The 23984-nt window shown below is 30.7% G+C and overlaps 2 protein-coding genes across 4 annotated transcripts in view; one reads left to right on the forward strand and one right to left on the reverse strand.

Annotated features, from left to right (window-relative positions):
- The window catches only part of LOC122632888 (probable G-protein coupled receptor B0563.6), a 40406-nt gene extending 21653 nt beyond the window's left edge, over positions 1-18753 (forward strand). For all 3 annotated transcript variants that reach the window (XM_043820165.1, XM_043820166.1, XM_043820167.1), the window contains exons 3-6: positions 16843-16992; positions 17325-17575; positions 17707-17994; positions 18069-18753. In XM_043820165.1, coding sequence (XP_043676100.1) covers positions 16843-16992; positions 17325-17575; positions 17707-17994; positions 18069-18317 — 938 coding nt within the window. In that variant the 3' untranslated portion in view covers positions 18318-18753. The remainder of the gene's footprint in view (positions 1-16842; positions 16993-17324; positions 17576-17706; positions 17995-18068) is intronic.
- An 87-nt stretch (positions 18754-18840) lies between these two features.
- Positions 18841-23824, reverse strand: LOC122632887 (uncharacterized protein C05D11.1-like). Its single transcript, XM_043820164.1, has 14 exons — positions 23500-23824; positions 23023-23264; positions 22754-22922; positions 22518-22681; positions 21894-22412; positions 21565-21819; positions 21305-21478; positions 20984-21220; positions 20720-20900; positions 20371-20623; positions 20092-20278; positions 19885-20028; positions 19481-19791; positions 18841-19387 (listed from the first exon to the last, which is right to left on the reverse strand). Exons 1-14 carry the CDS (start codon positions 23651-23653, stop codon positions 19330-19332), a joined length of 3048 nt encoding a protein of 1015 aa, XP_043676099.1. The 5' UTR covers positions 23654-23824; the 3' UTR covers positions 18841-19329.
- Between the last annotated feature and the right edge of the window lie 160 nt (positions 23825-23984).

Raw genomic sequence — 23984 nt, forward strand, 5'->3', positions numbered from 1 at the left:
GTTTTCGTAATTTACGCGCTACAAGGAACGAGCGATCGTGAACTTACCATCCAACGAATCATATCTTTCCTACGCTTATACCATGATCATCTTTATTACCCCATGAAACTGGAATTTGTTTTCTTTTTTCTTTTATTTCTTATTTCTCAAATTTATAGATTGGAACTCCTTAATTCTTTATTGTCACTATTATTATTAATTATATATGTTTTACGTTTTTATATGCTTTATGTTGTATTGCTTTACAATAACAATAATGATAATTTTGTAATTTTTTTTTTCATTAATTACACTTACAGATTAGAATAGGTTTTTCTAATATTTTGTAGTATCATTAATTATTTTTTTTCTAATGTATTCTGCGTGGGTGTTATGTATCATTTATTAATTATTATAGTTATTAATTTAAGTTTGTATCTCCTTTATTCAATATTGACCTGAAATTTAATTATTGTAATTTATACGTGGAAGATACGGTACTGATATAATCGATTTTGTTATTCGTAGTTTTTCTTTCTCTACAATGAAATTGTAATTTGTATTTTTTTTTATTGATCATATTTATAGATTGAAACTTTTTAATTCTTTATTATTATTATTTATTAGTTATTAATTTGATTTTTATTCTTATTTAGTTTGTATTATATTGATTTAAAATAACAATAATTATTTTTGTTTTCAATAAATACAGGTTGGAATAGGTTTTTCTAATATTTTATAGTATTATTAATTATTATAGTTATTCAAGTTTGTATCTCGTTTATTTAATATTGATTAGAAATTTAATTATTGTAATTTATGCTTAGAAGATACGGTCCTAATATAATCAATTTTGTTACTTGTACTCCTTATTTCTCTCCCTTTGGCTTTACTATTATCATCCAGCTTACTATGGATATCAAATCAGTGGTAGCACAATCTAATTTACCTTAAAACATTCTCTTTGGTAGGTGGATATAAGTAAGAAGAGGGAAAACTATCTAATTTTCTTCATCTATTTGGCAACGAACCAAGTTCCTCTATTTTTGGCCCTTTGCTCGTTACAAGCTAACCCATTGTTGCCGAAACTTTTTCGAGGTTTGAAGAAACACTTTGGCGATCGGAAGAAGCTCTTCTTCTTTAATCCTCCTACCTCCTTTTACCTAACGTGGGAAAATGCATTAAGTTGGACGAAGATACCCGTTAGAGTACCCAAGCAGTATTATATACCAGCGTAAAAGCGTATGAAAGCTTGTTTTGACGCCATCTTGGGAAAAATGTTCATCCACCGCATATTAATAGATTTAAGTTACGAATATTTTAAGTTACGAACTATAGGATTTTTAATATCAAAGAAAACATTTTTTTTAATTTGTCTTTTCGAGATATTAAATTTTTATAATTTTTATATTTTATATTATTTTCCTAATTTTCATTTTTTCTTCTTTTAAATAATGTAGATACATATAAAGTGTCACGAAGTATTTTTGAAAATATAACCGAAAAAAATAACGTTGGAAAGAGAATATTTCTAAAAGTGACTATGTTTCTGGTAGGTCATTGATACCATCTGTCACCCTCTCGAATAATATGCTTTCTTTTCATAGGCACGTACAAACAGGGGAATGTTTAGCTATATATCTTTTATAAAATTTCATAGAGGAGGGTCGAGATATAGCACATAGCAGAAACGTGTCTCGTAATACTATAATCCCTAAGGCCTTCTATCAGAAGATTTTCGTAGTTTTTACGAGTGTTTCGACTGCTTCCTTCGTTTCCGGCTGGACAAGACCCGTGCATTAGGAGGAAATTACTCGACGATTCGATTTCGTTATGTCAGGAGGTGAATTTTGCTCATCGTTTCTATCATTAGAGACAAAATCTCCGCCATCTTGACATAGTTGATCACGTGAGAGTCATTCAGAAAATAACTCTTCTGACTAATTCGTATGAATGACATAGATTATAAACGAAGAATAAACGTTCCATTGAATTTCATGAGAATAACTAATTCACTAATTCGAAATATAGTGAACATCCTTGCAACATAACTTTTTATATCGTCGATTGTTACGTTAATATTTATGTTATAGATTGAAAGATCTAACAATCGTTACTTCTAATTAATTTTCATTTTTTCTAACTTTTAATTCAATATATTATATGAAATAATTTTCAATAGTATCGGTATAGATATTTTGTTATTTCTATTACATATGTTTCCACGTAAATATTTTCCGCATACATTTTTATACATGTTTATGACTATTCCCATAACAAATTTAACACATAACGTTGTATGACGTTAACTTCCGTACCAAGAAGAAAACTGGAAACTGATCACGTTTATGGATTATCGATACGCTAGAAGGGACACTAGGGAGTTTCGAGGAAGAAAGGCGCTTGTCTTATCAGCCTGTATCGATACTTTGGATGAGTCAAATCCATTGATATGCACGAGCTACAACGACGTCGAAGAAAAATAAAGCGGGCCGTTACTTTCAGTATGGAAATATTGCGAATCATAGAGAGTATCAGGGTGAAAGAATTTGTGCGTAAGGAAATGCGCAATTCAAGATATGCATGAAACCGTTGACGAGAAAAGGGAGAAAATAAAATGTGGAATACTATAAAAAAAAAGAAAGAAGAAAAAGAAAGAAAGAACGTAATTTAACATGTCACATGATTGATCGATCGATCGATCGATCGTTCATTTTATTTTTCACAAATGTTTCACTATCAGTATATCATTTCATTATAGAAATAAACAGATTTCAAATGAATGTCTTTAATCTTTATTAATCGCTTTGAATATTAATAAAATATATTTTTTTTAACAGTTTTATTATATTCATGGTTCTTAATAATTAGAAATGATCTCACAATTTCGAGTAACGTAAGAGTAAGAAAATATATATTGTATTTCTACCAGGAAGTAAAAGTTATTTCGAAGACGATAGGGTTTTATATATTTTAGCAATCGAAACGCAACTCACGTTTCTCTATACCCACATCGGAGGCATTTTGCGAGAAGAATTTTCGTGTGCGTGCGTTATCGATGCGATTGATGGGAGAAAACGTGTTTCTCTTTTTTTCTCTCTCTTTTTCTCTCGATCGATTGTCGTAACAGGCTAACTGCGGATATATTAATACATATTTCACTGAATTACACAGAATTCACAGAAATAAATACTTCAGTTAAGCGAGAAATTATAAACAATGTAAGGAAAAATATCGATAGATATAGAATTTTTTATATAATTTATCAATAATTAAATATAACTATTATGTCTTATGATCGTAACAAATATTATGCGAAGGAAATTGGAAATAGTATCTCTTTTCTTATAATAATAATAATAATAATAATAACAACAATAATAAAAAATAATAATAATAACAACAATAATAACAATAACAACAATAACAATAATAATCAGAAGAAGAAAAAGAAGAAGGACAACAATAAAAACAACAACAATAATAATGGGTGGTAGTGTGGAACGTAAAAGCGAGATTTAAATAAAGAAATTAATTAATTAATAAGAAAAAAAGGATGAAGCAGTTTTAAACGTACGAGTTATTAACGCTTTCTGTTTCGTGATATTTAAAATGATAGAATGAAAATTAAAAAATAAGACAAATGAAAAAAGAAAAAAAATGAGACATTAAAGTGACGTTATCGATCGTATCCAGTTACATGAAGGATGAAAAAAGGTGCGTAGTTACGGGATAATGGCGGATCTCGATTAACCGCGTTCAAGTAACTACTCCTTTCAATAGCCGTGTTCATCAAACGCTGCATGTAAGTGGCACTTATCCCTGGTCTCGTTCCCGAGCAACTTCGATCGTGGCGAACTCGCTAAATACGGGATGCTGCAGACGCTGCCATTGGCTACTATTGGATGCCATTGGATGCCCAATGTACCATCCACTTGGCGGCCTTATTCCATCTGCTTTCAACCAACAGTCACGTTCTTTCAATGGTCATTACTTTTCCACCTGTGAAAAATATCATGAAATTTCAATATTCTACGATAGAGAAACACGAGAATTTTTTTCTATCAGAATGACACGTTCCACATCATAGAAATTGATCGTCGAACATACGAGTTCGATTCCAACTGTGAACAATATATTGTTAGATAATTAATTCGTACCGTAGACGCATCCGTCTGAAATTACACGTTGAATGAGTTTGTCGCCGAACGAAATCGTCACGTCGATTATTATTTTTTTTTTCTTTTTCTTTTTTTCTTTTCTTCCTTGTCTTCTTTCTTGTTTTCCTGTTCTTTCCTTTCATTCTTTTTTTATAATAGAGATAATACGTACGGACTTACACTACTTCTTTTTTTATTACATAAGTACGATCGAGTTAAGTTAAATTGACTCGTGTTGTATGGAACAATTAAGTAAAATGTTAGAAATTGTTTATTGTCAATCATTGTCAATTACTTTTTTTTTGATAATACAAACATAATTCATTGTTTTTGATTTTTCATTAATTATTTTTTTATATTAACTTAATTTTAAATGCTGCATATATATATATAACTTGAACAAACTGTATCTTCCAAATGGTTGAAAATAAAAAAAAATGTTATAAGTCAAAGTTAAATGGTGTCAAACAGTGCATAATATTCAAATAATTTTACGCACTTTTGTGAATCGGTACATCAAATAAATACAACTGCACTTTTTTTTTTAATAGAAATTTATATTTTTGACTGCATCAATTGATATAATTTTTTATACTCTACATAAAAGTATCAACATACTTGTGTCTTAAATTTATACGTTAGGAAGTTATTGTAGCTAAATGTTTCTGAATTATTTCAGTAAACATGAATCGATTATCAATATTAATCACTAATATTAATATAAGATTAAAATTTTCATTAGTAAGTATTCATTACAGATGGTATTAATCCATTAACACTTGGTGACGAATCTAAATAATCCAAAAAAGTTTTACTAGAATAACTTTCTAACATCTAAGTTTAGAGCATAAATACATTAATACTTTTATATAGAGCATCAACTGATCCAGTCATAACACAAAATATATGTTTTCATTAAAAAAAAAGTACAGTTGCATTTTTCTGATGCACCAGTGTACAAAAGTGCATAAAATTATGTGCATATTACGCACGATCTAATACCATTTAACTTTCACCTACATATTTTTGTTAACCATTTAATAGATACAACCTGTTCCAGTTGCGTAAGGACATCCTATATATATTTCATTCTCCTTCTTTCCCTTTTTTCTTTTTATGTTGTTAACAAACATACATAACGTAACTTTCAGGACATTTGGAAAATTTCTGGTTGGCGATGCTAAATAGACTTTTCGAAGTGCGAGAACGAATGGATTACGAACGTATAACGAGCTAATCATATTGACGTTACGGAGTTTGAAAGCTCAACGTCATTCGAACCGAAAGAGAAAACTACTTATCCTCACTTACTCCAACCCCTCTGCAAATAACTTTTCGGATAACCCTCGGTGTCGATCAAACACACGATGCTCCTTGTTACGAAAAAAAGATTGTGAGTGCTAGTTCGTTTTAGTACTTTTCTTTGTTTCTTTATCTCTCTCACTTTCCGAGGATCGATACAACCACATACACCCAAGCGAATATATACACTTATGTCTATGCGCGCGCGCACACATACACACACACACACACACACGATGGACAAAGACAGAGGTAGACCTTATTACACCGAATACGAGCGTGATACGAATTTCAATTGACTCGATTGCTCGTGGGACTGAAAGTAAAAAAGAAACACTAAGCCCAGGCGTGACAAGATTCGCGCGGTAAATTGTATTTCGCGCGCGCCAAATTTGAATTCGGTTTTCTCGTTTTTCTTCTTTCCTTCATTTTCTTCTTCTTTCTTCTTTCTTTATTCTCTTTCTCTTATTTTCGATCCACAATCGCAAAGAATTATTTACGTTTTAAAAATAATAAAGCAGATTTGATCTGCCCTTTAACGGACACATTTTTAAATAAGAAAAGATAAAAAAATATTTAAATAAACGATTGATTTTTCGATCGACTTAATAGATATGTTTATTTGAATTATTTTATTACGTCTATAAGAAAGTTTTACTGCTTATAGTACGATTAGATATATACATTATATATATATATATATATATATATATATATATATATATATATACCTATTACACGTATAGCTAGGTATACATATGTACATATATATATCTTTGATAATATAAAACATATTTCTTATGTAATTTAAATGGTTACAAAGGCCGAATCGGGCGGAAGATAGATATTTTTTATAAATATTACTTTTTCATTTTTTTTTCTGTCAAAGTCATTCATTTTTATACATATATACACATATCTTTTTCCGTTGTATGTTACAATTAATATTACTTTGCATTTATCCATATATTGTAGTATGACGTTGATACGACCTCGAATACAAACATTTTTAAATTACCGTGAAACTTATTTTCTGCGAGATATCAGGTTTTATTTCACACCCCTTGATTTTTCTTTCGGGGAACATTAAAGGGTAAGATTTATGTATAACAACCCACAACGACAGAAAATATGAAGGAACGAATAATTGCTGCTTGTTCTAATATTAAACCTGAAATCATCGGAACAGCTGTGCGATACATCATTGTTAGACTTGAACACGAAATATATCACAGCGGAATCTTATTGAACATATTATTGCAGTAATAAGAACATATGTTTATTTACGATTCTAAGTCGATTATCGATTTTCTGTTATCGTTGAAACATGGTATCTCGTTAAAAATAAATAAGTACAAAGCTAATTTAAAAATTGTTAAGTCCAAGGTCATTTCAAGATCATACTATTATACATGAATTAATGCACACAATATTAATAATACAACATAATGTTAATTACAATATACGATAGAAAAAAATATATCTAAGTATATATAAAAAGAAACATGAATGACCTTGAAAAATGACATTAATAAAAACTATCTTCTTTCGTTTGCTTCGTCTTTTGAAGTCATTTAAAACAAGTCAGAAATATTAAAAAAAAAAAAAAAAAAGAAGAAAATTAATATATTGAAAAAAGAAACTTTTAATAAAGCATAGAATTTTTTTGTAAATATTTTTATGTTTAATAAATAGTGAATAGCGGAAAGATCAGAAATAGAGGCTAGATTTTCCTGAGGGTATTATTATTGCGTTCCGGCAACAGGTTCGACGCTTTTCCATTTCGTTATAAAGGTCGAACGGAGCTACCAAAAATGGAGCTTTCACGAAGCTTGCTCAACGCCCCTCGTCACAGAATCGACCTTTGTTACCAACCTAAAGACCTCATCCGCGTCACCCGGGGCTTTATGAATATTAACGACAGTATCTCCCTCATCCTTGTTCTCTCTTCTCTCCCTCTCTCTCTCTCTCTCTCTCTCTCTCTCTCTGTCTCTCTCTATCTTTCTTATTCGACTACTCGTATCAACCCACAGACCTAAATTTCTAAGAACTTTCCCTTAATTTACGGGTACGATATTCAGTTTTTGGCATAGATGACGTTCGTCAATGAGTCGACTCGAAGCAATGCAATTTACTATTACCACGGACAGGACGAGATTAAAAGGTTTAAAGGACGTACATATATTTTCCCGTTCGAACGTGTCGTCCACGTAATGAGCTTTTCCGTTATCACTGAAGCTTTATTTGCTGAACAAACGCATAAAATGGTTTTACTGGAATCAACGATTATGATAACATTTCTTTCTTTCATCAGCAATAATTTTTGATAAAACAACAGCAAATTTTTTCTTTCGTTGGGTCGTTATTTCTTTTTTTCTTTTTGTTTTTATAAACGTAAATTACAAATGATCGTGACAATTTGTTTAATTTGATGCAACAATTTGATTCTCTTTCTATTTTTTTCTCTTTCTCTCTCTCTCTCTCTCTCTTTCTTCTTTTATCCTAACAGTCAGGCAGAAGCGAAGAAGAATAGAAATCAAATGACAGTTCAGATTCAGGCCATAGCTACGTAGCACGTAGCTTGAATATCCTTCGTGAGACAGTCTCGTGTCTCTACATCCGTTCTTTCTTTCTCTGAGCATCCTTCCTCTCAACGTTCTCTATCTCATGGATCGTACGTTAGATTCTGCAATTTATATGCGAAGAGGACACCTTCCTTTTCGAATAGTGCGAAGGATAGTTCGCAGTCACGTATGACAGGTGAGCCGATGTTGAATAACGTACGTCGAACTCGATCGATTCTACGAGAACCGAGAAAAAGATTCTTTCGTTTTCCTGTTGGACCGGACACCTTCGTGAATTTGATTCATTATCATCGAGAAAAAACAAAAAGAAATGGGATGAAGAAAATGAAAAAAAAGGAAGAAAAAAAAAGAAAAGAAAAGCAAACAAAGCAAGTATTTATTTAAGTATCTTTATGCCACTTTGGCCACGCCCTAAAGAATAAAGAGAGAGATCCGAAATACTTGGGCCAACGTACGAAGGGCATCTTTAGAATTCATCTAAATTGTATGGAAATTAATTTACTTCAGGACGAATAAGATGAGGGAGCGAACCCCCTTTTTCATGGACAATCCAGAATGATTTAATCTTCACGATCATCTCTCTCTTTCTCTTCACAGAATGGCAAAAAGGGGCAGTTGGATTATCGATTTATATTATGACTCAATTTCATGTATATCATTTATTTCTTTTTATTTCCACGTAATTTAGGATAATGTGTATTTCAAACACTTTTTGACACACACATCTTTTCTATTTCTTATTGTTATAAGAAAATAATTCTTATCAAAGATTAGAATCATCTCATTGAATACTCACGAAATATGTTTTACTTATGAAAGGTGTATTAATTTTTTATTTTTTATTCCGTTTTTTTTCTGTTTTCTTTTCTTTTTGTTCCTAATCTTATCAGTATTACTTACAGTTTCGATTTTGGAGAAAAGAAAAGAAAAGAAAAAAAAAAACAGCCTTCACCTCTTTATTTGACTTTTTATTTGATTCTTTATTTCATTCATATACATATATTCATATACATGTACACATATATTCAATATAGGTTCTTTGTTTCGTATCTCATTGCATATTAGATATTAAAATATCTTTTACTTATAAACAGTTTATTAATTTTTTGTTTTTCTTGTTTCATTTTTTTTTTGTTTCTTATCTTAATCCATCAATATTACTTATAGTTTCGATTTCGAAGAAGAAAAAGGGAAAGAAAAAAAATATGAGAAAACAGTCTTCAACTCTTTATTTGACTCTCACCCTCTATCCAATATACATGCAGGGATGAACGTGCACACACTCTCATCTTTTTGACGTGGGTTGCGTAAAAAGAAGATTCCCGATAATAAGGGTCGTCTAACTTGCGAGAATGAGACGTCTACCTCGAAATACTCTTTCCCTTTCTTCTTTTTTTTTAAGAAGCAAAAGAGAAAAGAAAAAGAGAGAGAGAGAGAGAGAGAGAGAGCAGGAACCGAGATAAGACCAGGGCTAGAAATTTTATGGAACCTCTCATAGTAGACGGCAACACCTTAGATCGTCTCCTACTTTTCTTATTTCTTTTTTGTTTTTTTTTTCTCTATCTTTTCTTTCACATTTTGCGCCAAGATTACCGATGATATTTTCCCAAGAAAATCCTTGAAAAGGAAGAAAATGAAGAAAAAAAAAAGGAGAAAAGAAAAGACAACGATCCGTGGCAATCGTCGCATCTCAACTATGATACGATTTCTCTGGAACTAACCTCTCGAAGAATCTCTCGATTCTTGTACCTCTTATCAACGACCATCTTTTTCTTCTTCTTTTTCTTTTTCTTCTTCTTTCATTTTCATTTCTTTCTCCGATTATTATATTTTAACCTTTACATTCGCCTTAAGTTAATAAGTAAGTTTCTAAATTTTCTTTATGTTAGTGTAAGTGTAATACCGTTGGATAATCCAACTTGTACTATTACGAAAGAAGATAAACTTAACTTAAAATGAAATTTACGAAGTAAAAGAATAATAAAATAAAGTAACAGTTCGATTAAAAAGAAAGAGAGAGAGAGAAAGAGAAACAGAAAGAGAAAGAGAGCAGAAAAAGAGATAGACTCACTAATGTAAAGGTACATATAACTATGTCATATTTTTTTTTTCTTTTTTCTACAAGCATGTACCTACATATATCAACAAGATTTTACGTGAAAACAGGAAAGAACATACAAAAGGAATACTTCATCTTCGCATCTTCTATATCGCATTTGGTAAAAGAAATTTAAGTGAGCAAACATTCACGTACGAAAGGTGAGATCAAAAGATGCAGAAATTCGTTTCCACTCTCTCTCCCTCCTTTTAAAAGAGTAGAAACCACAGTGGACGCGTAAGTCGATTCGTAGAAATTTGCATGAGGCGACGTTGCGTTTTAGCAAAAGGACTAAGTAGATTCAGTGGCCCCAATCTTAAAGTTCGTCTCTTGAAAAGGTTTTCTCTCTCTCTCTCTCTCTCTCTCTCTCTCTCTCTCTCTCTCTCTCTCTCTCTCTCCCTCTCTCAATTTCATTCTTTTTCTTTTTCTTGCTTTCTGTCTACAATGTTTCTATGCAATATTCTTCCCCTTATCTATTCTGTAAGTAAATAGCTAACCTTATGTTTATTGCCATTATCATCATCATCATTATTATCATCATTATTATTATTTGTTCGTCTACCTTTCTCTTTCTGTCTCTCTCTCTCTCTCTTTCTTGTTTTCTGTTTATACCATTTCTTTGCAATTGTCTTTTCTTTATTATTATTTTTTATCGTTATATATTCTGTAAAGAAATAGCTAAGTAAATTTATATTTATTACTATCATCATCATTTACTCGTCTACGTCTTTCTTTCTCACGTTTTATTTATACTATTTCTTTGCAATTGTCTTTTTGTCATTATTATTTATCGTTATATGTAAATAAACAGCTAAGTAGGATTATACTTATCATCATTATTATCATTCATCATCGTCATCATCATCATCATCATCATCATCTATTCGACCATTTCTCTGTTTCTTGATTTATATTTATAGTATTTCTTTACACTTTTCTTTATCATTGTTTAACATTATTTGTTCTGAAATAAATAGTTAAATAAATTTATATGATTATTATTACCATCATGATAATCACATTATATTCATGATAATCATTATAATTATTTATTCGTCTCTCATTTCTCTCTCTCTCTCTCTCTCTTTTTATTTTCTTCGAATTATCTTTTCCTTTTCCTTCTTTCCTTCCTTCTTTCTTCATTCGTAGTTCTTTAGAAGTCTCTAGCACGGTGATCTTCTAGACAAGACATACTTTCTCGATGCGTATTTACCAGATATAGGAAAAGGAAAAAAGAAAGAGAAAAAGAGAGAGAGAAAGAGAGAGAGGAAGAAGGTTTTAGATTTACGATGTTATTACACGGTTTCTTGAGGTGTAGTTACCGTTAGAGAGCTTGCAACTGGAATTACTTCGAAAGATCCAAAAGGTAGAAAATTAAAGCGAGTTGCGCGTTAACACTCCCTAGTCTCTAATCTCGCAAACTCTCTTCGTGTCGCGATAATTTGTTCTGATTTCTTCGAAGGGTCGTCGATGGACGAGAAAGAAATATCTTGGATCCAGTTCAAAACGAAGTCAATGCCGTTCCTCCTTTCTTTCTTTTCTTTTCCTTTTTTTTTTTGTTATTTAATTTTTCAACGAAATGAAATTAATACTCGTTTCAAAATTGTACCTAATTAAAATATCGAAGTTAACCAATAAGTAATGTTAATTTTCAATAAAACTTATTGAATCTAATGTTCTTTATGGAAATATGAAATATTAAAAATTTTTAATAAAATCACATTAGAAACATTAAATCGTTCGTAGACATTAATTCGTTCGATTGTTAATTTTAAAATACCTAAGAATTTTTTAAGTACCCAATTATTTTTCAAGGAAATTCAAAAAACCTTCGTAGATTCGTATATAGAAAGATAGAAATAGAGATAGAGATAAAGATACAGAGAGAGAGAGAGAGAGAGAGAGAGAGAGAGAGAGAGAGAGAGAGAGAGAGAGAGGAATAGAGATAGTAAGAAAAATAGAGAGAAAGAAAGAAAGAGAGAGAGAACAAATTTTTGTATCGAGTCAAACATCAAGATGATAAGGGTAATTATACGTTAAAGGATCGCCAATATATAAGTTCACGTATTTACGCGTTGCGTGCTATTTATCAGAAAAAAAATCGTAATTTCTTTCGTATTGATACGTTCATGCTTTTATTCTTATCCATTTACTTTATCAGAAGTTACTATCGATGAAGACGAATATTTAGATAGGCTTAAAACTTTACCTTGCTGATAATCTTGAGAATCCTAGAATTACTTGTTGATCGTTTTGAAATTAAATTTTCCCATAATGCTCGATTCATTTTTACGGGGATCGAGAATTACAGAAAAAAAGAAAGAAAGAGAAAAAGGAAAAGAAAAGAAAAGAAAAAAGAAAAGAGAGAATACGTGTCCGTATCTCCTGCATGAAAAATCCTGAGTTTCGTTAGCGAATTAATTCGTTTTTGGAGAAGACTCTATTCCCAGTTGTACATGAGCTCGCATTCGCGCTCGCGCGCACGCGCGCAATAAAAAGGATAACGGCGTTTCGCTGCCGTAGATGCAGTTGCATGCTAAGGAATGCAATTTCTATGCAAACGCATGGAGAATCTCGTTGTTAATTTCCTTACCGAACGAAGCGTAGCGTCGTCGTTTCTAAGATAACCTCTCGTTATGCCAAGCATCTAGTTTAAACTCTTTCTTAGGTGACTCGTCTGTGCTAAGAAGAAAAAGTCAAGGTTTTTTGTTTCATTATATTTCATCGTTATTAAATATTATTACTATTGTCATAAATAATTAATATTATAATCATCACTATTCGTTGTAATTCATAGTTATCATTATCATTAATTTGGATTAATATAATAAAGATAATGGAAGAAACGTTACTGTCAAGATCCTAACGTCTTTTATTTGATACTCGAATAACTAAGTTTTCTCATTTCATCTCGACGGTACTTTGACGTTTATGTCTTGAAAAGTCATACTATGAAACACATAAGTATGTAAGCGTACGTGTTATCTCGAGACGAGATTTTCTCAGAAAATATTTACGATAAATCTCTACATTTCTTTTAGTCTCACGTATGAACATAAACTATCAAATTATTTTACTTGGCCATTCTAAATAAGTCCAATAATTGTTAATATTCGCGTTACTCTTAAAATCATATGTAATATTTCTGTTATGAAGGAAAGAGAGAAAAAGAGATAGTAATAAGCTTTTGACAAGCATAAGCGATTACGTAAAGAACATCTTAGGTCTTTCACAATATATATATATATATATATATATATATATATATATATATCTTTCTCTCTGTTCGGACATCTTTATCCCCTTAAGAGAAATTCCGAGCACTTTGTTATCCTCGGTGAGTGTCTGCTCTCAATTAAGATCCCGTGGATGAGAAATAAAAGCGTCTTGCTGTGTCCTCCATACGCTAACTATAGCCAATCCTGAGTCTCATCTCTATCTCTCAGTTTCTTTAGGAGCAAAACTCGAATATATCAAGATCCTAAAATATCCCTATAAGACAGAGAAAGTAATTCTATTTTTTCAGTCAAAATAAGAATATCCTAAAATGATACTCGATGATCGTTTGTTTACGAATAAATAAACAAAGAAATGCAAATTAGTATTTACTTTTGAATTTGTTTTGATGAATAATTTTGGGTAGATTCTCTATCTTTTTTTCTTTTTAAACATTTTGTATGAATGGATATATGAACGAACTATATAACCATGGAATGGTTTATTATCACTTGTCGGCTACATTGCAAGTTGCTATTCTTTCGTATAATCTTCCCTTCCGACTTGTTATGAGTTTCTACCGATATCGGTACAACAGAAGCCCATTCCCGATTTTTCATTTCTTCCATCGTTTTGGCACGGAGTCTCGTTCGCTACGGTGCTTACCGTTACTGTCGCGATAAATTTCGAGAATCTATATGAAAGAAAAAGAGATTTTTATATCAGAAGATATTACAACTTCTTCATATTTATCATGGTACAAATCATATAAAATGAAAGATCATTTCTTTTTATTTTTATCAAAATATGGATAAATAATTACAGTACTACGTATTTTTAATATAACAAATAATTTTTTGAAACAATTGATGTATTTATGATATAAATCAACGCGTAAAAGATATCTAGTTTAAACAATGAATTATTGATCCGAAAATAAAATAAAACTTGGAGAAAACTGGAAAGAAGTTTTAATTAATTTGACAAGAAATTTCTTGAAACACTTTGGAAATTGATGAAGGAATTTTTTTTTCTTTAGGATTTTTTTTCTATATCTTGTCATCTTGATGAAACTGTTTAGTTTCTACGATTCTACGATCGATGGAATATTTGAAGATCATAAAATAACCTACTGAAATCACGCTTCGCGAATCGAAGATCGAAAGCGAGACGAGAACGATACCGAGAAATTTAAACGGATCGTTTAATTCGTCCCGCGCGCTCATCAGCCATTGTTTCGGAGGAAACAATGGCGGCTGAGCACGTGACGTTGAATCGTGCCTCGCCGAGCATAAAGGTGTTCACCGAATTAATTGTCGATCGTGACCGAAGAATTACTCGAGTTTCATTACGTATTTTATTATATAATTTCAATAAAGATTTCTCGAAACAATACTCGAAATACTTCATTTTCAATTTTTCGGTTTGTTTTGAGTATGTAAAAAAAAAGTGCAGAGAGACGAGAACGGAAAGATTTGAGAAGAAAAGAAAAAAAATAGAAGTGTAAATTGAACGTTCTTATAGTCAAATCTTATATTCGAAGAAATGAATATGTAACTATAATGTCTCTTTTTCTTCTTGAAAAAGAAAAAAAGAATCAGCTTCACTCTTTTTACAATAGGTAGGGTTGATTAAAAAAGATTTTCGGTTTGTTTTGCGTATGTAAAAAAAAGTCCAGAGAGACGGGAACGGAAACATTTGAGAAGAAAAGAAAAAAAATAGAATTGTGAATTGAACGTTCTTATAGTCAAATCTTATATTCGAAGAAATGGATATGTAACTATAATCTCTTTTTCTTCTTGAAAAAAAAAAAGAAAAAAATCAACTTCACTCTTTTTAAAATAGATAGGTTGATTAAAATCATATTAATAGCTAACACTATTCTTGTATTATTTTGATTATTTCAATTGTATTATTATTTATTTTGGAAATTTCTGGCATTTTGAAATTGGATCAACTCATAATTATACATAGATTTTTGTAAGATGAATCTTTAATTTTGGGTATATATAAATTGCGTTTGTTTTTAACAGCTTTACTCAACTGTTTAAGCAGTAACACATGCGTTTGTACAAATGTATATATATTTGTATGAATAGAAATATATTATATACAAATTCTGAAAAAAGATAGATAAAAGAGATAAAGAGAAGATAAAAAAGATAGATAAAAATCTTTCGTTAAATTTACAAAATTTCGAAACAATTCATAGATATACCTGAGAATATTTTTAATTCTCTTCTTTAATTAAAATTTTTTTCATTACATAGAAGATTTTTTATGAATTCTTGAAAATATAATCATTTTGAAATTGGAAATCGAATCGAATTGAAATTATTTACGGATCGTAAGTATCTAACCACGCTCAAGTATCTAATTTTATTTTTAGTACATATAAATTTCAAGTGGATCCACCCAGCCGTTTAGACGGTAGAGTGGATACATTTACATATAGGTACATATATTTAAATTTTGATATGAAACATTAAGATCCAAAATGATTTTCGTACATCTCAAGTAATTTCAGAGATAATCATTTGTTAAGTTTTTCGTTTTATGGAAAACGTAAGAAACTCGTTACGGTCGTGGCTAAATAATAAAAATAAAATATTATAAATAATAAATAAAAACTTATAAATAGTCTTTTAAACCTGAATTCAAGAATCTTGGCAATTTTTTGAAAATACTAACGATGTATGTATATACGAAAGTGAAAAGCACCTTCTTTGAGGATTCCTCGTGGGAACATGAGAGGCGTCATCGACATTGTTTCGTTACGAGATACTAGATAGAGCGGTTGACAAATGGCTACTGCGTCTAACTTTGCGGGAGATTTCGATAAATTAAAGGCATCGTGACACCGTGATTTGTAAAACGTCGAGATACGATACTGAAACACGTCTTTCTCCCGTAATGAAGCGACTTTTGAAATATTTTTCTTATACTTTTCTAGTCTCCGTGCGCAAGTCGAGACGCGTACTTACTTACTTTGATGATGGAACGAAAACGAGTTGTAAAATGCATCGAGAAACCAGAATCCTTTCAGTAGCCATCTTTGATTAAGTTCTTCGATTAAAATTAGCAGATTTCATAGAAGAAATTTATTTACGAAGTGTTAAATTTTCTTCTTTATAAAAAAAAAAACTCATTTGAAAAAACCGCATTGAAAAGAAATTTTTAAAATAGATATATATTTTTAAATATAGACATATATTGTGTTTATATATATATATTGAGAAAAAAGAAATTGTTTCATCGTAAAGATTATCTTTTAAGCTTGAAAAGTAATTAACACGGATTGGTAGTTCAATTAGTTTTCAAAGTTCGCTTAACTTTTTCGAGGGATTGCATTCCTCGCTTTCTCGTATCTTCGTTTACAACTCGTCTTTTCTTTACCTTTCTCATTATCATCTTACGGTAGAACACGTGACTCGAATCTCTGAGTGAGATAATTAAATAACGATAACAAGTGGAAACCGTTTAATTTCTCTCTGTGTTTCAGGCTATTCCGTGGCGGCTTTGCTCGCTATCCTTTTCTGCATTCCATTCGCACTCAGAGTTTTCATTCATAAAGAGACAGGACGGTGGAACAATTGGCCGCAAGCTTTTTATCATGCACACCTCGAGCTCTTTCTTGGCAACGGATGTCTTGGTAACATAATTTAGTCAAATATTTTTCTAAATACAAAACATGATAAATCATTTTCGAAAGACTAATGCCCGATATAGGATAATCAACTCGTTTATTGTTTGGTTTAAGATTACTATTAATCCTTTTTACATTTATCAATTTTTTTTCTACAATTATTAATATAAATGTTTAAGACCAAGTTTAAAGATAGACAACGTTTCATACTTCGTTGATAAACGTAATTAATAATACAAAATCCTTGTATTGATCTAGTTGAATTAATTGAACTAGTTTTTTGCTAATAAATTCTTTACTTTCAAACAGGATATTTAATATTTAAAATATTGCAACAGGTGTCGGGGTGATGATGTTATTAGCACTGACTGTTGAGCGTTATGTCAGTGTATGTCATCCAGGACAACACACACGACCACTTTGCGGGCCACCGCATTTGACCGTGGCTCTTATTCCTCTAGCCACCTTTTTGGTCTACCTACCCAGTGTATTTCGTAGCGAAGTAACTACTTGCTTTTTGACTTCCGAAGGACCACTTATTTATCAAAAAAGAGAGAATCAATCGTTCCTACACTCCCTTTTTTATCAGGTATTAAAATATTAATGATTCTGTTAAATAGAATCTACTAAAAGAGTCGACGTGGATTTCGACAACAATAGCGTTACAATATGAAGTTCAAATTTGCTTAATCCCTTTTTCCTATCGAATCTTCTTTTTAGGTATATAAAGTAGTGCTCGAAATCGTTTTCAAGATCGCACCAACAATATTGTTAGCGGGTTTCAATCTGAGAATCATGGTGGTTTATAGAAGATCTTGCGAACGACGTCGCCGCATGACTTTATCAAGAACCATGAGCAACGATGAAGATTCTAGGACGTTCGCAGAGGAACGAAGATTGATACTTCTTCTCGGTAGTACCAGTATACTCTTTCTGGTTTGTGTCAGCCCGATGGTCATTCTAAACGTCACTCTGAGCGAGAATAATCTCAGTTATTTTTCTTACCAGGCGAGTTTTTAGTACGAATAAAGATTATCGCTAATTTTAAAGCTAATATCTCTTTCTCTTCCCTCGCGGTGTAGGTTTTTCGTGCGTTAGCCAATCTTCTAGAAGTCCTCAATTACTCCATCACCTTCTATATTTATTGTCTCTTCTCAGAGGACTTCAGAAATACCTTGATGCGTACATTACAGTGGCCTTGGCTCAAAAGTGGACAAGGAGGACGAAAAGTACCTATGAAACGTTCACCATTAGCAAGACCTACCACAACAACGACTCCACCTACAACTGCTGTGGCAACACCAGGTCACCTCGCACGTGTCAGCGTCTAACACGACATTTTTATTGCTTCTGTCACTTTTCATTTTTTCTTCGTAATCGATTCTACATTGGAAGTTCAAGAGGAATGAGAAAAGTGCCTGATCGAATTGATGGCCAAAGAAACAATGTACGTTGTTGTTGCTAAGAAGTGCATCCGTTTCGTGACTAAAACATTTTCAAACGGCATCGTAATTGCTCTTTGAAAAATTACTCGTTCTTCGTTTTTCTTCGCGACTTTAGATAGTAAGTTTTTATATAAGAATAAAAAAGTAAAATGACTGCCAAAGACGATAATGTATCAACGATTAGACTTAACGCAGACGTTTCTTTCTCTTTTAATAAAGGAAATAATATTTCTTCGATCTTGACGGATCGAAGAATAAAAGAAGAAATGTATCATCAGACATAAGTTACAATAAAAATGTGATTATAAAGTGAAGAAGTTAATCCTTGGAATTCTTTTTTTCGTGATACTTCAAGATTTCGCTACATTATCATGTAACAAAACCGATTTGTTCGAAGTTTTCAAGTTGCTATGTTTTTTCATTATTATTTATTTAAATAATACAAGTCTTAATAATACATAATCATATTTAACTCTTTCCTTAGTAAAGGTGATTATATTGACCTAACGTTGAATACTTGCTGTATATTAAAGTTGACTATTGTTATCCAATGTTAGATTAACATGTTAAAGATGATTATAGTCTGACAAAATTCCGTTTGAATTAAGAACTTTAAATGAACACAACGTATATTAATATTATCATAGAAAGCTCTCAATGATCTTCTTACATACATTCATTTATAATACGTTTTATATTAATTTTATATAACTTGAATACTTAACTAATAATTTGCATAGTACGACAAAGTATCAAATATTACATTCTATGGTAAAAGTGCACACTCATGATTAAATTGTTTCATACAGTGGTAATGTACTGGCAGCCAATACCGAAAGAATGAATCAAATGCATCATTAATAAAAAGTATATCTCAATTTGATTTTCTCACATTTTGTTACTCATTCAAGAATGTTTCTTCTAAGGAATTATAAATCTTCAATTCATGTCCGAGTCTAAAATGAAGATAATATGTATGTAAAAAAAATAATGAATTATTTAAATTCCTTTGAAAGAAATATTTAATAAAATATTTAATAAAGGCTTACTCTTTAAATGCAGCTGCCACTTCCGAAACTTTTGATGGGTGACAAACTATAGTCGTTTTAGTTTCCGATGGATAAAACAATGGTTTTACATAGCGTATCGCTACGCGATTTAGATCTTTTATAGTAACAGTCGATATACGAGATACCATTTGATTGTTATAATAGTGTGGTACATTTTTAAAGTAAAACAAAAGAGATTGTTTAATTACATCGTCTACAGTTTTTTCCTTGTTAATAATCTCAAATATTAGCGAAGATTTCGCAGATTCGAAAAGTAACTTCTCCCATTTATCCTTGGCAAAATGTGCTTGCTAAAAGGAAGTACATATTCGTAAATTCAAAAAAAAATTCAAAATCTATTTTTTTTTCTTTTCATTTTTTCCGAACGTAACGTTATTACTTACAACTATATTTCTTGCTTCTTTGTATGCCGCTACAACATTGGCTGATTTATACAATGAGAAGTATAATAATCCTTCATTTATTTTTGGATAAATACCATATCCATATGATAGACCTTGTCCTCGAATTAATCTCCACATAGGACCCTAACAATATGACTTTCTTCGTTACAGAACATTCATTATAATATATTAATTTTAGTTACATACCTCGGTTTGATTTAAATATTGTAAGCATACAAACAGAGCCGCTAAATCTTTATGTTGGAAATCGTTTATACTTTGGCAGGATTGTACTAGAAACGATGAATCTACACATCCTAATCCTGTGACACAACCTTTAAGTGAAACATCCTTGGAAAGATTCATTAGCTGCCAGTCGGAAGTTACATTCAGTCTATAATATTAACATTATATATATATATTTTTTGATTAATTGATATCACGAAATATGTAATTTTGTATATAGCTTCGATTAAATATTCTTACGGCTTTTTTTTTATAGCGTCCATGTCCGAAAAGAAATCATTCCATGGAGCGTAAACATCTTCAACTTCCGCTGCTAATTTATCAGCATCAACAGCTATATGTAATACCATATTTTCAGTAGAAGTTAAAACTTTTCTAACCGATTCGATTTCTGCTATCACTTCTTGTTCACTCGATTCATTATTGAGACGTTCGATCATTTTAGTAAGGAATTTTTGTTGACGTAAAAGACTTGATGCGTAAAAATTATTATCTACAAAAATATAATTGAAATAGTAAGATATACGTATATATATACAATTTCGAATATTCGAAATTATCTTTACGTAACGAAAAATATCGAAATTACCTTCATTGTATGTTAAACCCTTCATCAAATCGCTAACTATTTTACTTCCTCTTCTTTTAATCTGTGCGACATTGTTTATCATCTTGGTTGCAATTATTTTTAATCTATCAGACATCAATTCTGTTTGATATAAAAGTTCTCTAATCCATTGTACGCCTTTTTCATATTTACTTAATTCCAGCTGAAATAAATATAAAATTATTGTTAAATATAAATTTTTCTTAATGTATAAAAATCATAATCGTTATCAAATTTATGCATTACTTGGATCATCAGACTTGCACTATGACTGTAAGGTCCACAAGAGAATCTAATGAATCTGTCTATCCCTATGGAAGTACTTATTTCAACGGTATCAGCTTCTAATGTAGCAACAACTTCTTCGTATGGTATTAATTGGCCATTTCTTTTCACTGGAGATTCTATCAATGCTTCAAGTAACAATGGTAGGTACAATCTTTGCTCTTTTGTAATGGATGATGTATCCATAATAACAGAAATCTAAAATTCTATATCTATAAGCTTGTCCAGAAAACCTATTTCGATTAATGAATTACTTTTAAATGTAATTCTTTTATTACTTACATAAACAAAGTTCGTGCGAACATGATCTAAATACGTAAACAATGGCAACTTTGAAACATTAAAATATGAATACTGGTCAAATGTTGCTGTGCTGTAAGTGTCAATGTAGTGGTAATTAATGGAATCGGTGCTAGGAATTGGTATAGCTGTTAATAACTCATTAGGAATTGATCTCTAAAAGTAAATGAAAAACATGCATTAAAAACTGATTATAAGTTAATAATATTTAAATATATATGTGAGTTTCACTATCATTGTACCTCATTTTGAATTACTGCTTCTTGGAGCTCTTTTTCTTTCTTCTGTAAGCCTTCTTTGCCTAAACTCTCTATTTGTTTAGCAACACGTGCTTTTTCTTCTTCCATTAGCTGATGTCGTTTTTCTATACTCGGTATACCCTTGACGACAACCACCGGAGCATCAATAAGATATTTTTTCAAAAGATTTAACCAATATGATTCTGGTTCTTCAAATAATTTTTTAATTTCTTTTATTTGATTCAATCGTCGATCCAACTATCATGCAAAAAAAACTTATTGAAACTTGATATGATTAAGTATGGTGTGAATCGATAAGTTAAATAACTTACATCTTCTTTAGTATTACCATACAAAACATCTCCAATGATCATAAATGCAACAGTATTATGCGGATCATTTTCCAGATTACTTAAAGTTTCAAGCATACTTCTATGTATCACAGATTTCATTCTTTTCATGTCAATACCATTTTCATGTATTTCCTTTAAAACCTTTGATAAACGGCTCGAGAAAAGAGGAATTTTAGGTTTAGGAACATTCTCAAAAACTATATAAAGAATTGAAACAGAATTTTCACACAAGGAATATACAACATTGCTCGCATAAGGATCCTTCATCTCTACAAAATTTTTTTGTAGAGGACTAACTGGTGTATCTGTAAGATACTTTAATAGCAAAGAGCAACCAATTCGATCATAAATTTCATGAACACAGGATGGTCCACGCCAACCAACATTTATTATACCATTATCTTCATCATCACATGGATAAAACAGATCTATATCCACGCTTTCTGTAAATGGTGGTACTGGACTTTGCCAAGGTCTTTTAAATGGACCTCTAGAACCCTAAAATATTTCATATTATAAAACTATTTCGCTAGATTTATTTAAATAATAATTGTTATATATAAGCTTTATAGAAATACATAAATATTAGCTATTTTTACCTACTTTTGACAAAATCATTTGTTCCACAGGTCGTAGCATTTTAAAAACTTTATCACGGTTCACTTTTCCAGCTATTATTATTGTTAAATTTTCAGGACGATAGAAGGCCTTGTGATATTTCCTAACTTTTTCATTACTTGTACTCTCTCTTAAATTTTTTAATGCTCCTATAAAAATACAGAACATTTTAACATTATTGAATTAATAAATATTATTAATAGTTATAAAACTTATATTACCTCCTGTCATCGATTTATAGCCACAATGTCCAGGATATATCGCCTTAGATAATTCATTATAAACCAGATATTCTCCTATGTTTTCCTTCCCTTGCATTTCACAATAAACGACTCCTGCGTCTTCACCCTTTCCATTAATATGATGAACTTCCGTAAGATATGCAGAATCCTAAATGTAAATAAGTAAACATAAAATATATAAATAATAAACATAAAATATAGTTTACAAATACAATTTCAACTTTATTATTCAAAATAAAAAACGAAACCTGTAGTGTAGGATACAGTATATGTTCCAAATAAATAGGCATTAACGACAAAAATCCTTCGCTGCCAGCTGTTGTCATAGTATAGAAGGTAATATCTATATCTGTCGTTGCATTAGTACCAGATGCAAGACATCTATTGGCCATTAAATCAAGAATTCCTTTATATGGATAATTTTCACTACCCAAAAAAATAAGATGTTCCAAGGTATGCGGTAATCCATCATCATCGAATGCTTCGGTTGCTATTTTTCAATAAAAATGATATTGAGTATCATAATAACTTTATGCGTATATTAGGCTGGTGTAAAAATAATTGATATCTTTATTATTTTACTGAATACGTAAAAATCACAATTACTTTTGCATCAACTTAGAATATATGTAGACATATATATATACACATAAAAAAATCATTAAAAAATACAAATGATATAGAGATTTTATTTATAAATTTTAATAATCTAAAATAATAGTTACCAAGACAAAAATAACCATCGACAATCGGACCATCAACATCTGCTATAAAAAGCGTTAAACCTGTATCCTTAGATTCATATTTATATACCTGTATGATATCGTTTGACATCAATGAACAAATATACTCAAAACCACCCATATTTTTTCTCGACATTGTAATTTCACTGTTTTCCTTAGAAATGGAAATATTACATGCAAGATATAAAAAAAAAAATTTTTAACGAGAAAAAATAATTGCTTTTAAGGAATGTTAAATAGGATAACGACTTTTAATACTTGAGACACCTTCAGTACTAATAAACGAAAACTTTTACGCATGCGCGAATGAAAGTCAGCTTAAATCAATGTCATATAGAAGTGATACAAAGTGTGTGTGTATACATATATATATATATCGTGAATATTAAATTTGATAAAACCTAATCAAGATCAATAAGAATTATTTATTCAAGATAATCAATCAAAAGTGTATTTAATTATACATG

Source organism: Vespula pensylvanica, chromosome 11, assembly GCF_014466175.1.
Source record: "Vespula pensylvanica isolate Volc-1 chromosome 11, ASM1446617v1, whole genome shotgun sequence".
In the NCBI taxonomy this organism is placed as follows: Eukaryota; Metazoa; Arthropoda; class Insecta; order Hymenoptera; family Vespidae; genus Vespula; species Vespula pensylvanica.

Excerpts from the sequence above, each read along its gene's own strand:
- LOC122632887 (XM_043820164.1), bottom strand. The coding sequence starts at position 23,653 with ATGTCGAGAAAAAATATGGGTGGTTTTGAGTATATTTGTTCATTGATG. Across the intron at positions 22,682-22,753 it reads CTATAAATCGATGACAGGAG|GAGCATTAAAAAATTTAAGA; the intron begins GTAATATAAGTT and ends GTATTTTTATAG. Across the intron at positions 19,792-19,884 it reads AAGAAGCAAGAAATATAGTT|CAAGCACATTTTGCCAAGGA; the intron begins GTAAGTAATAAC and ends ACTTCCTTTTAG.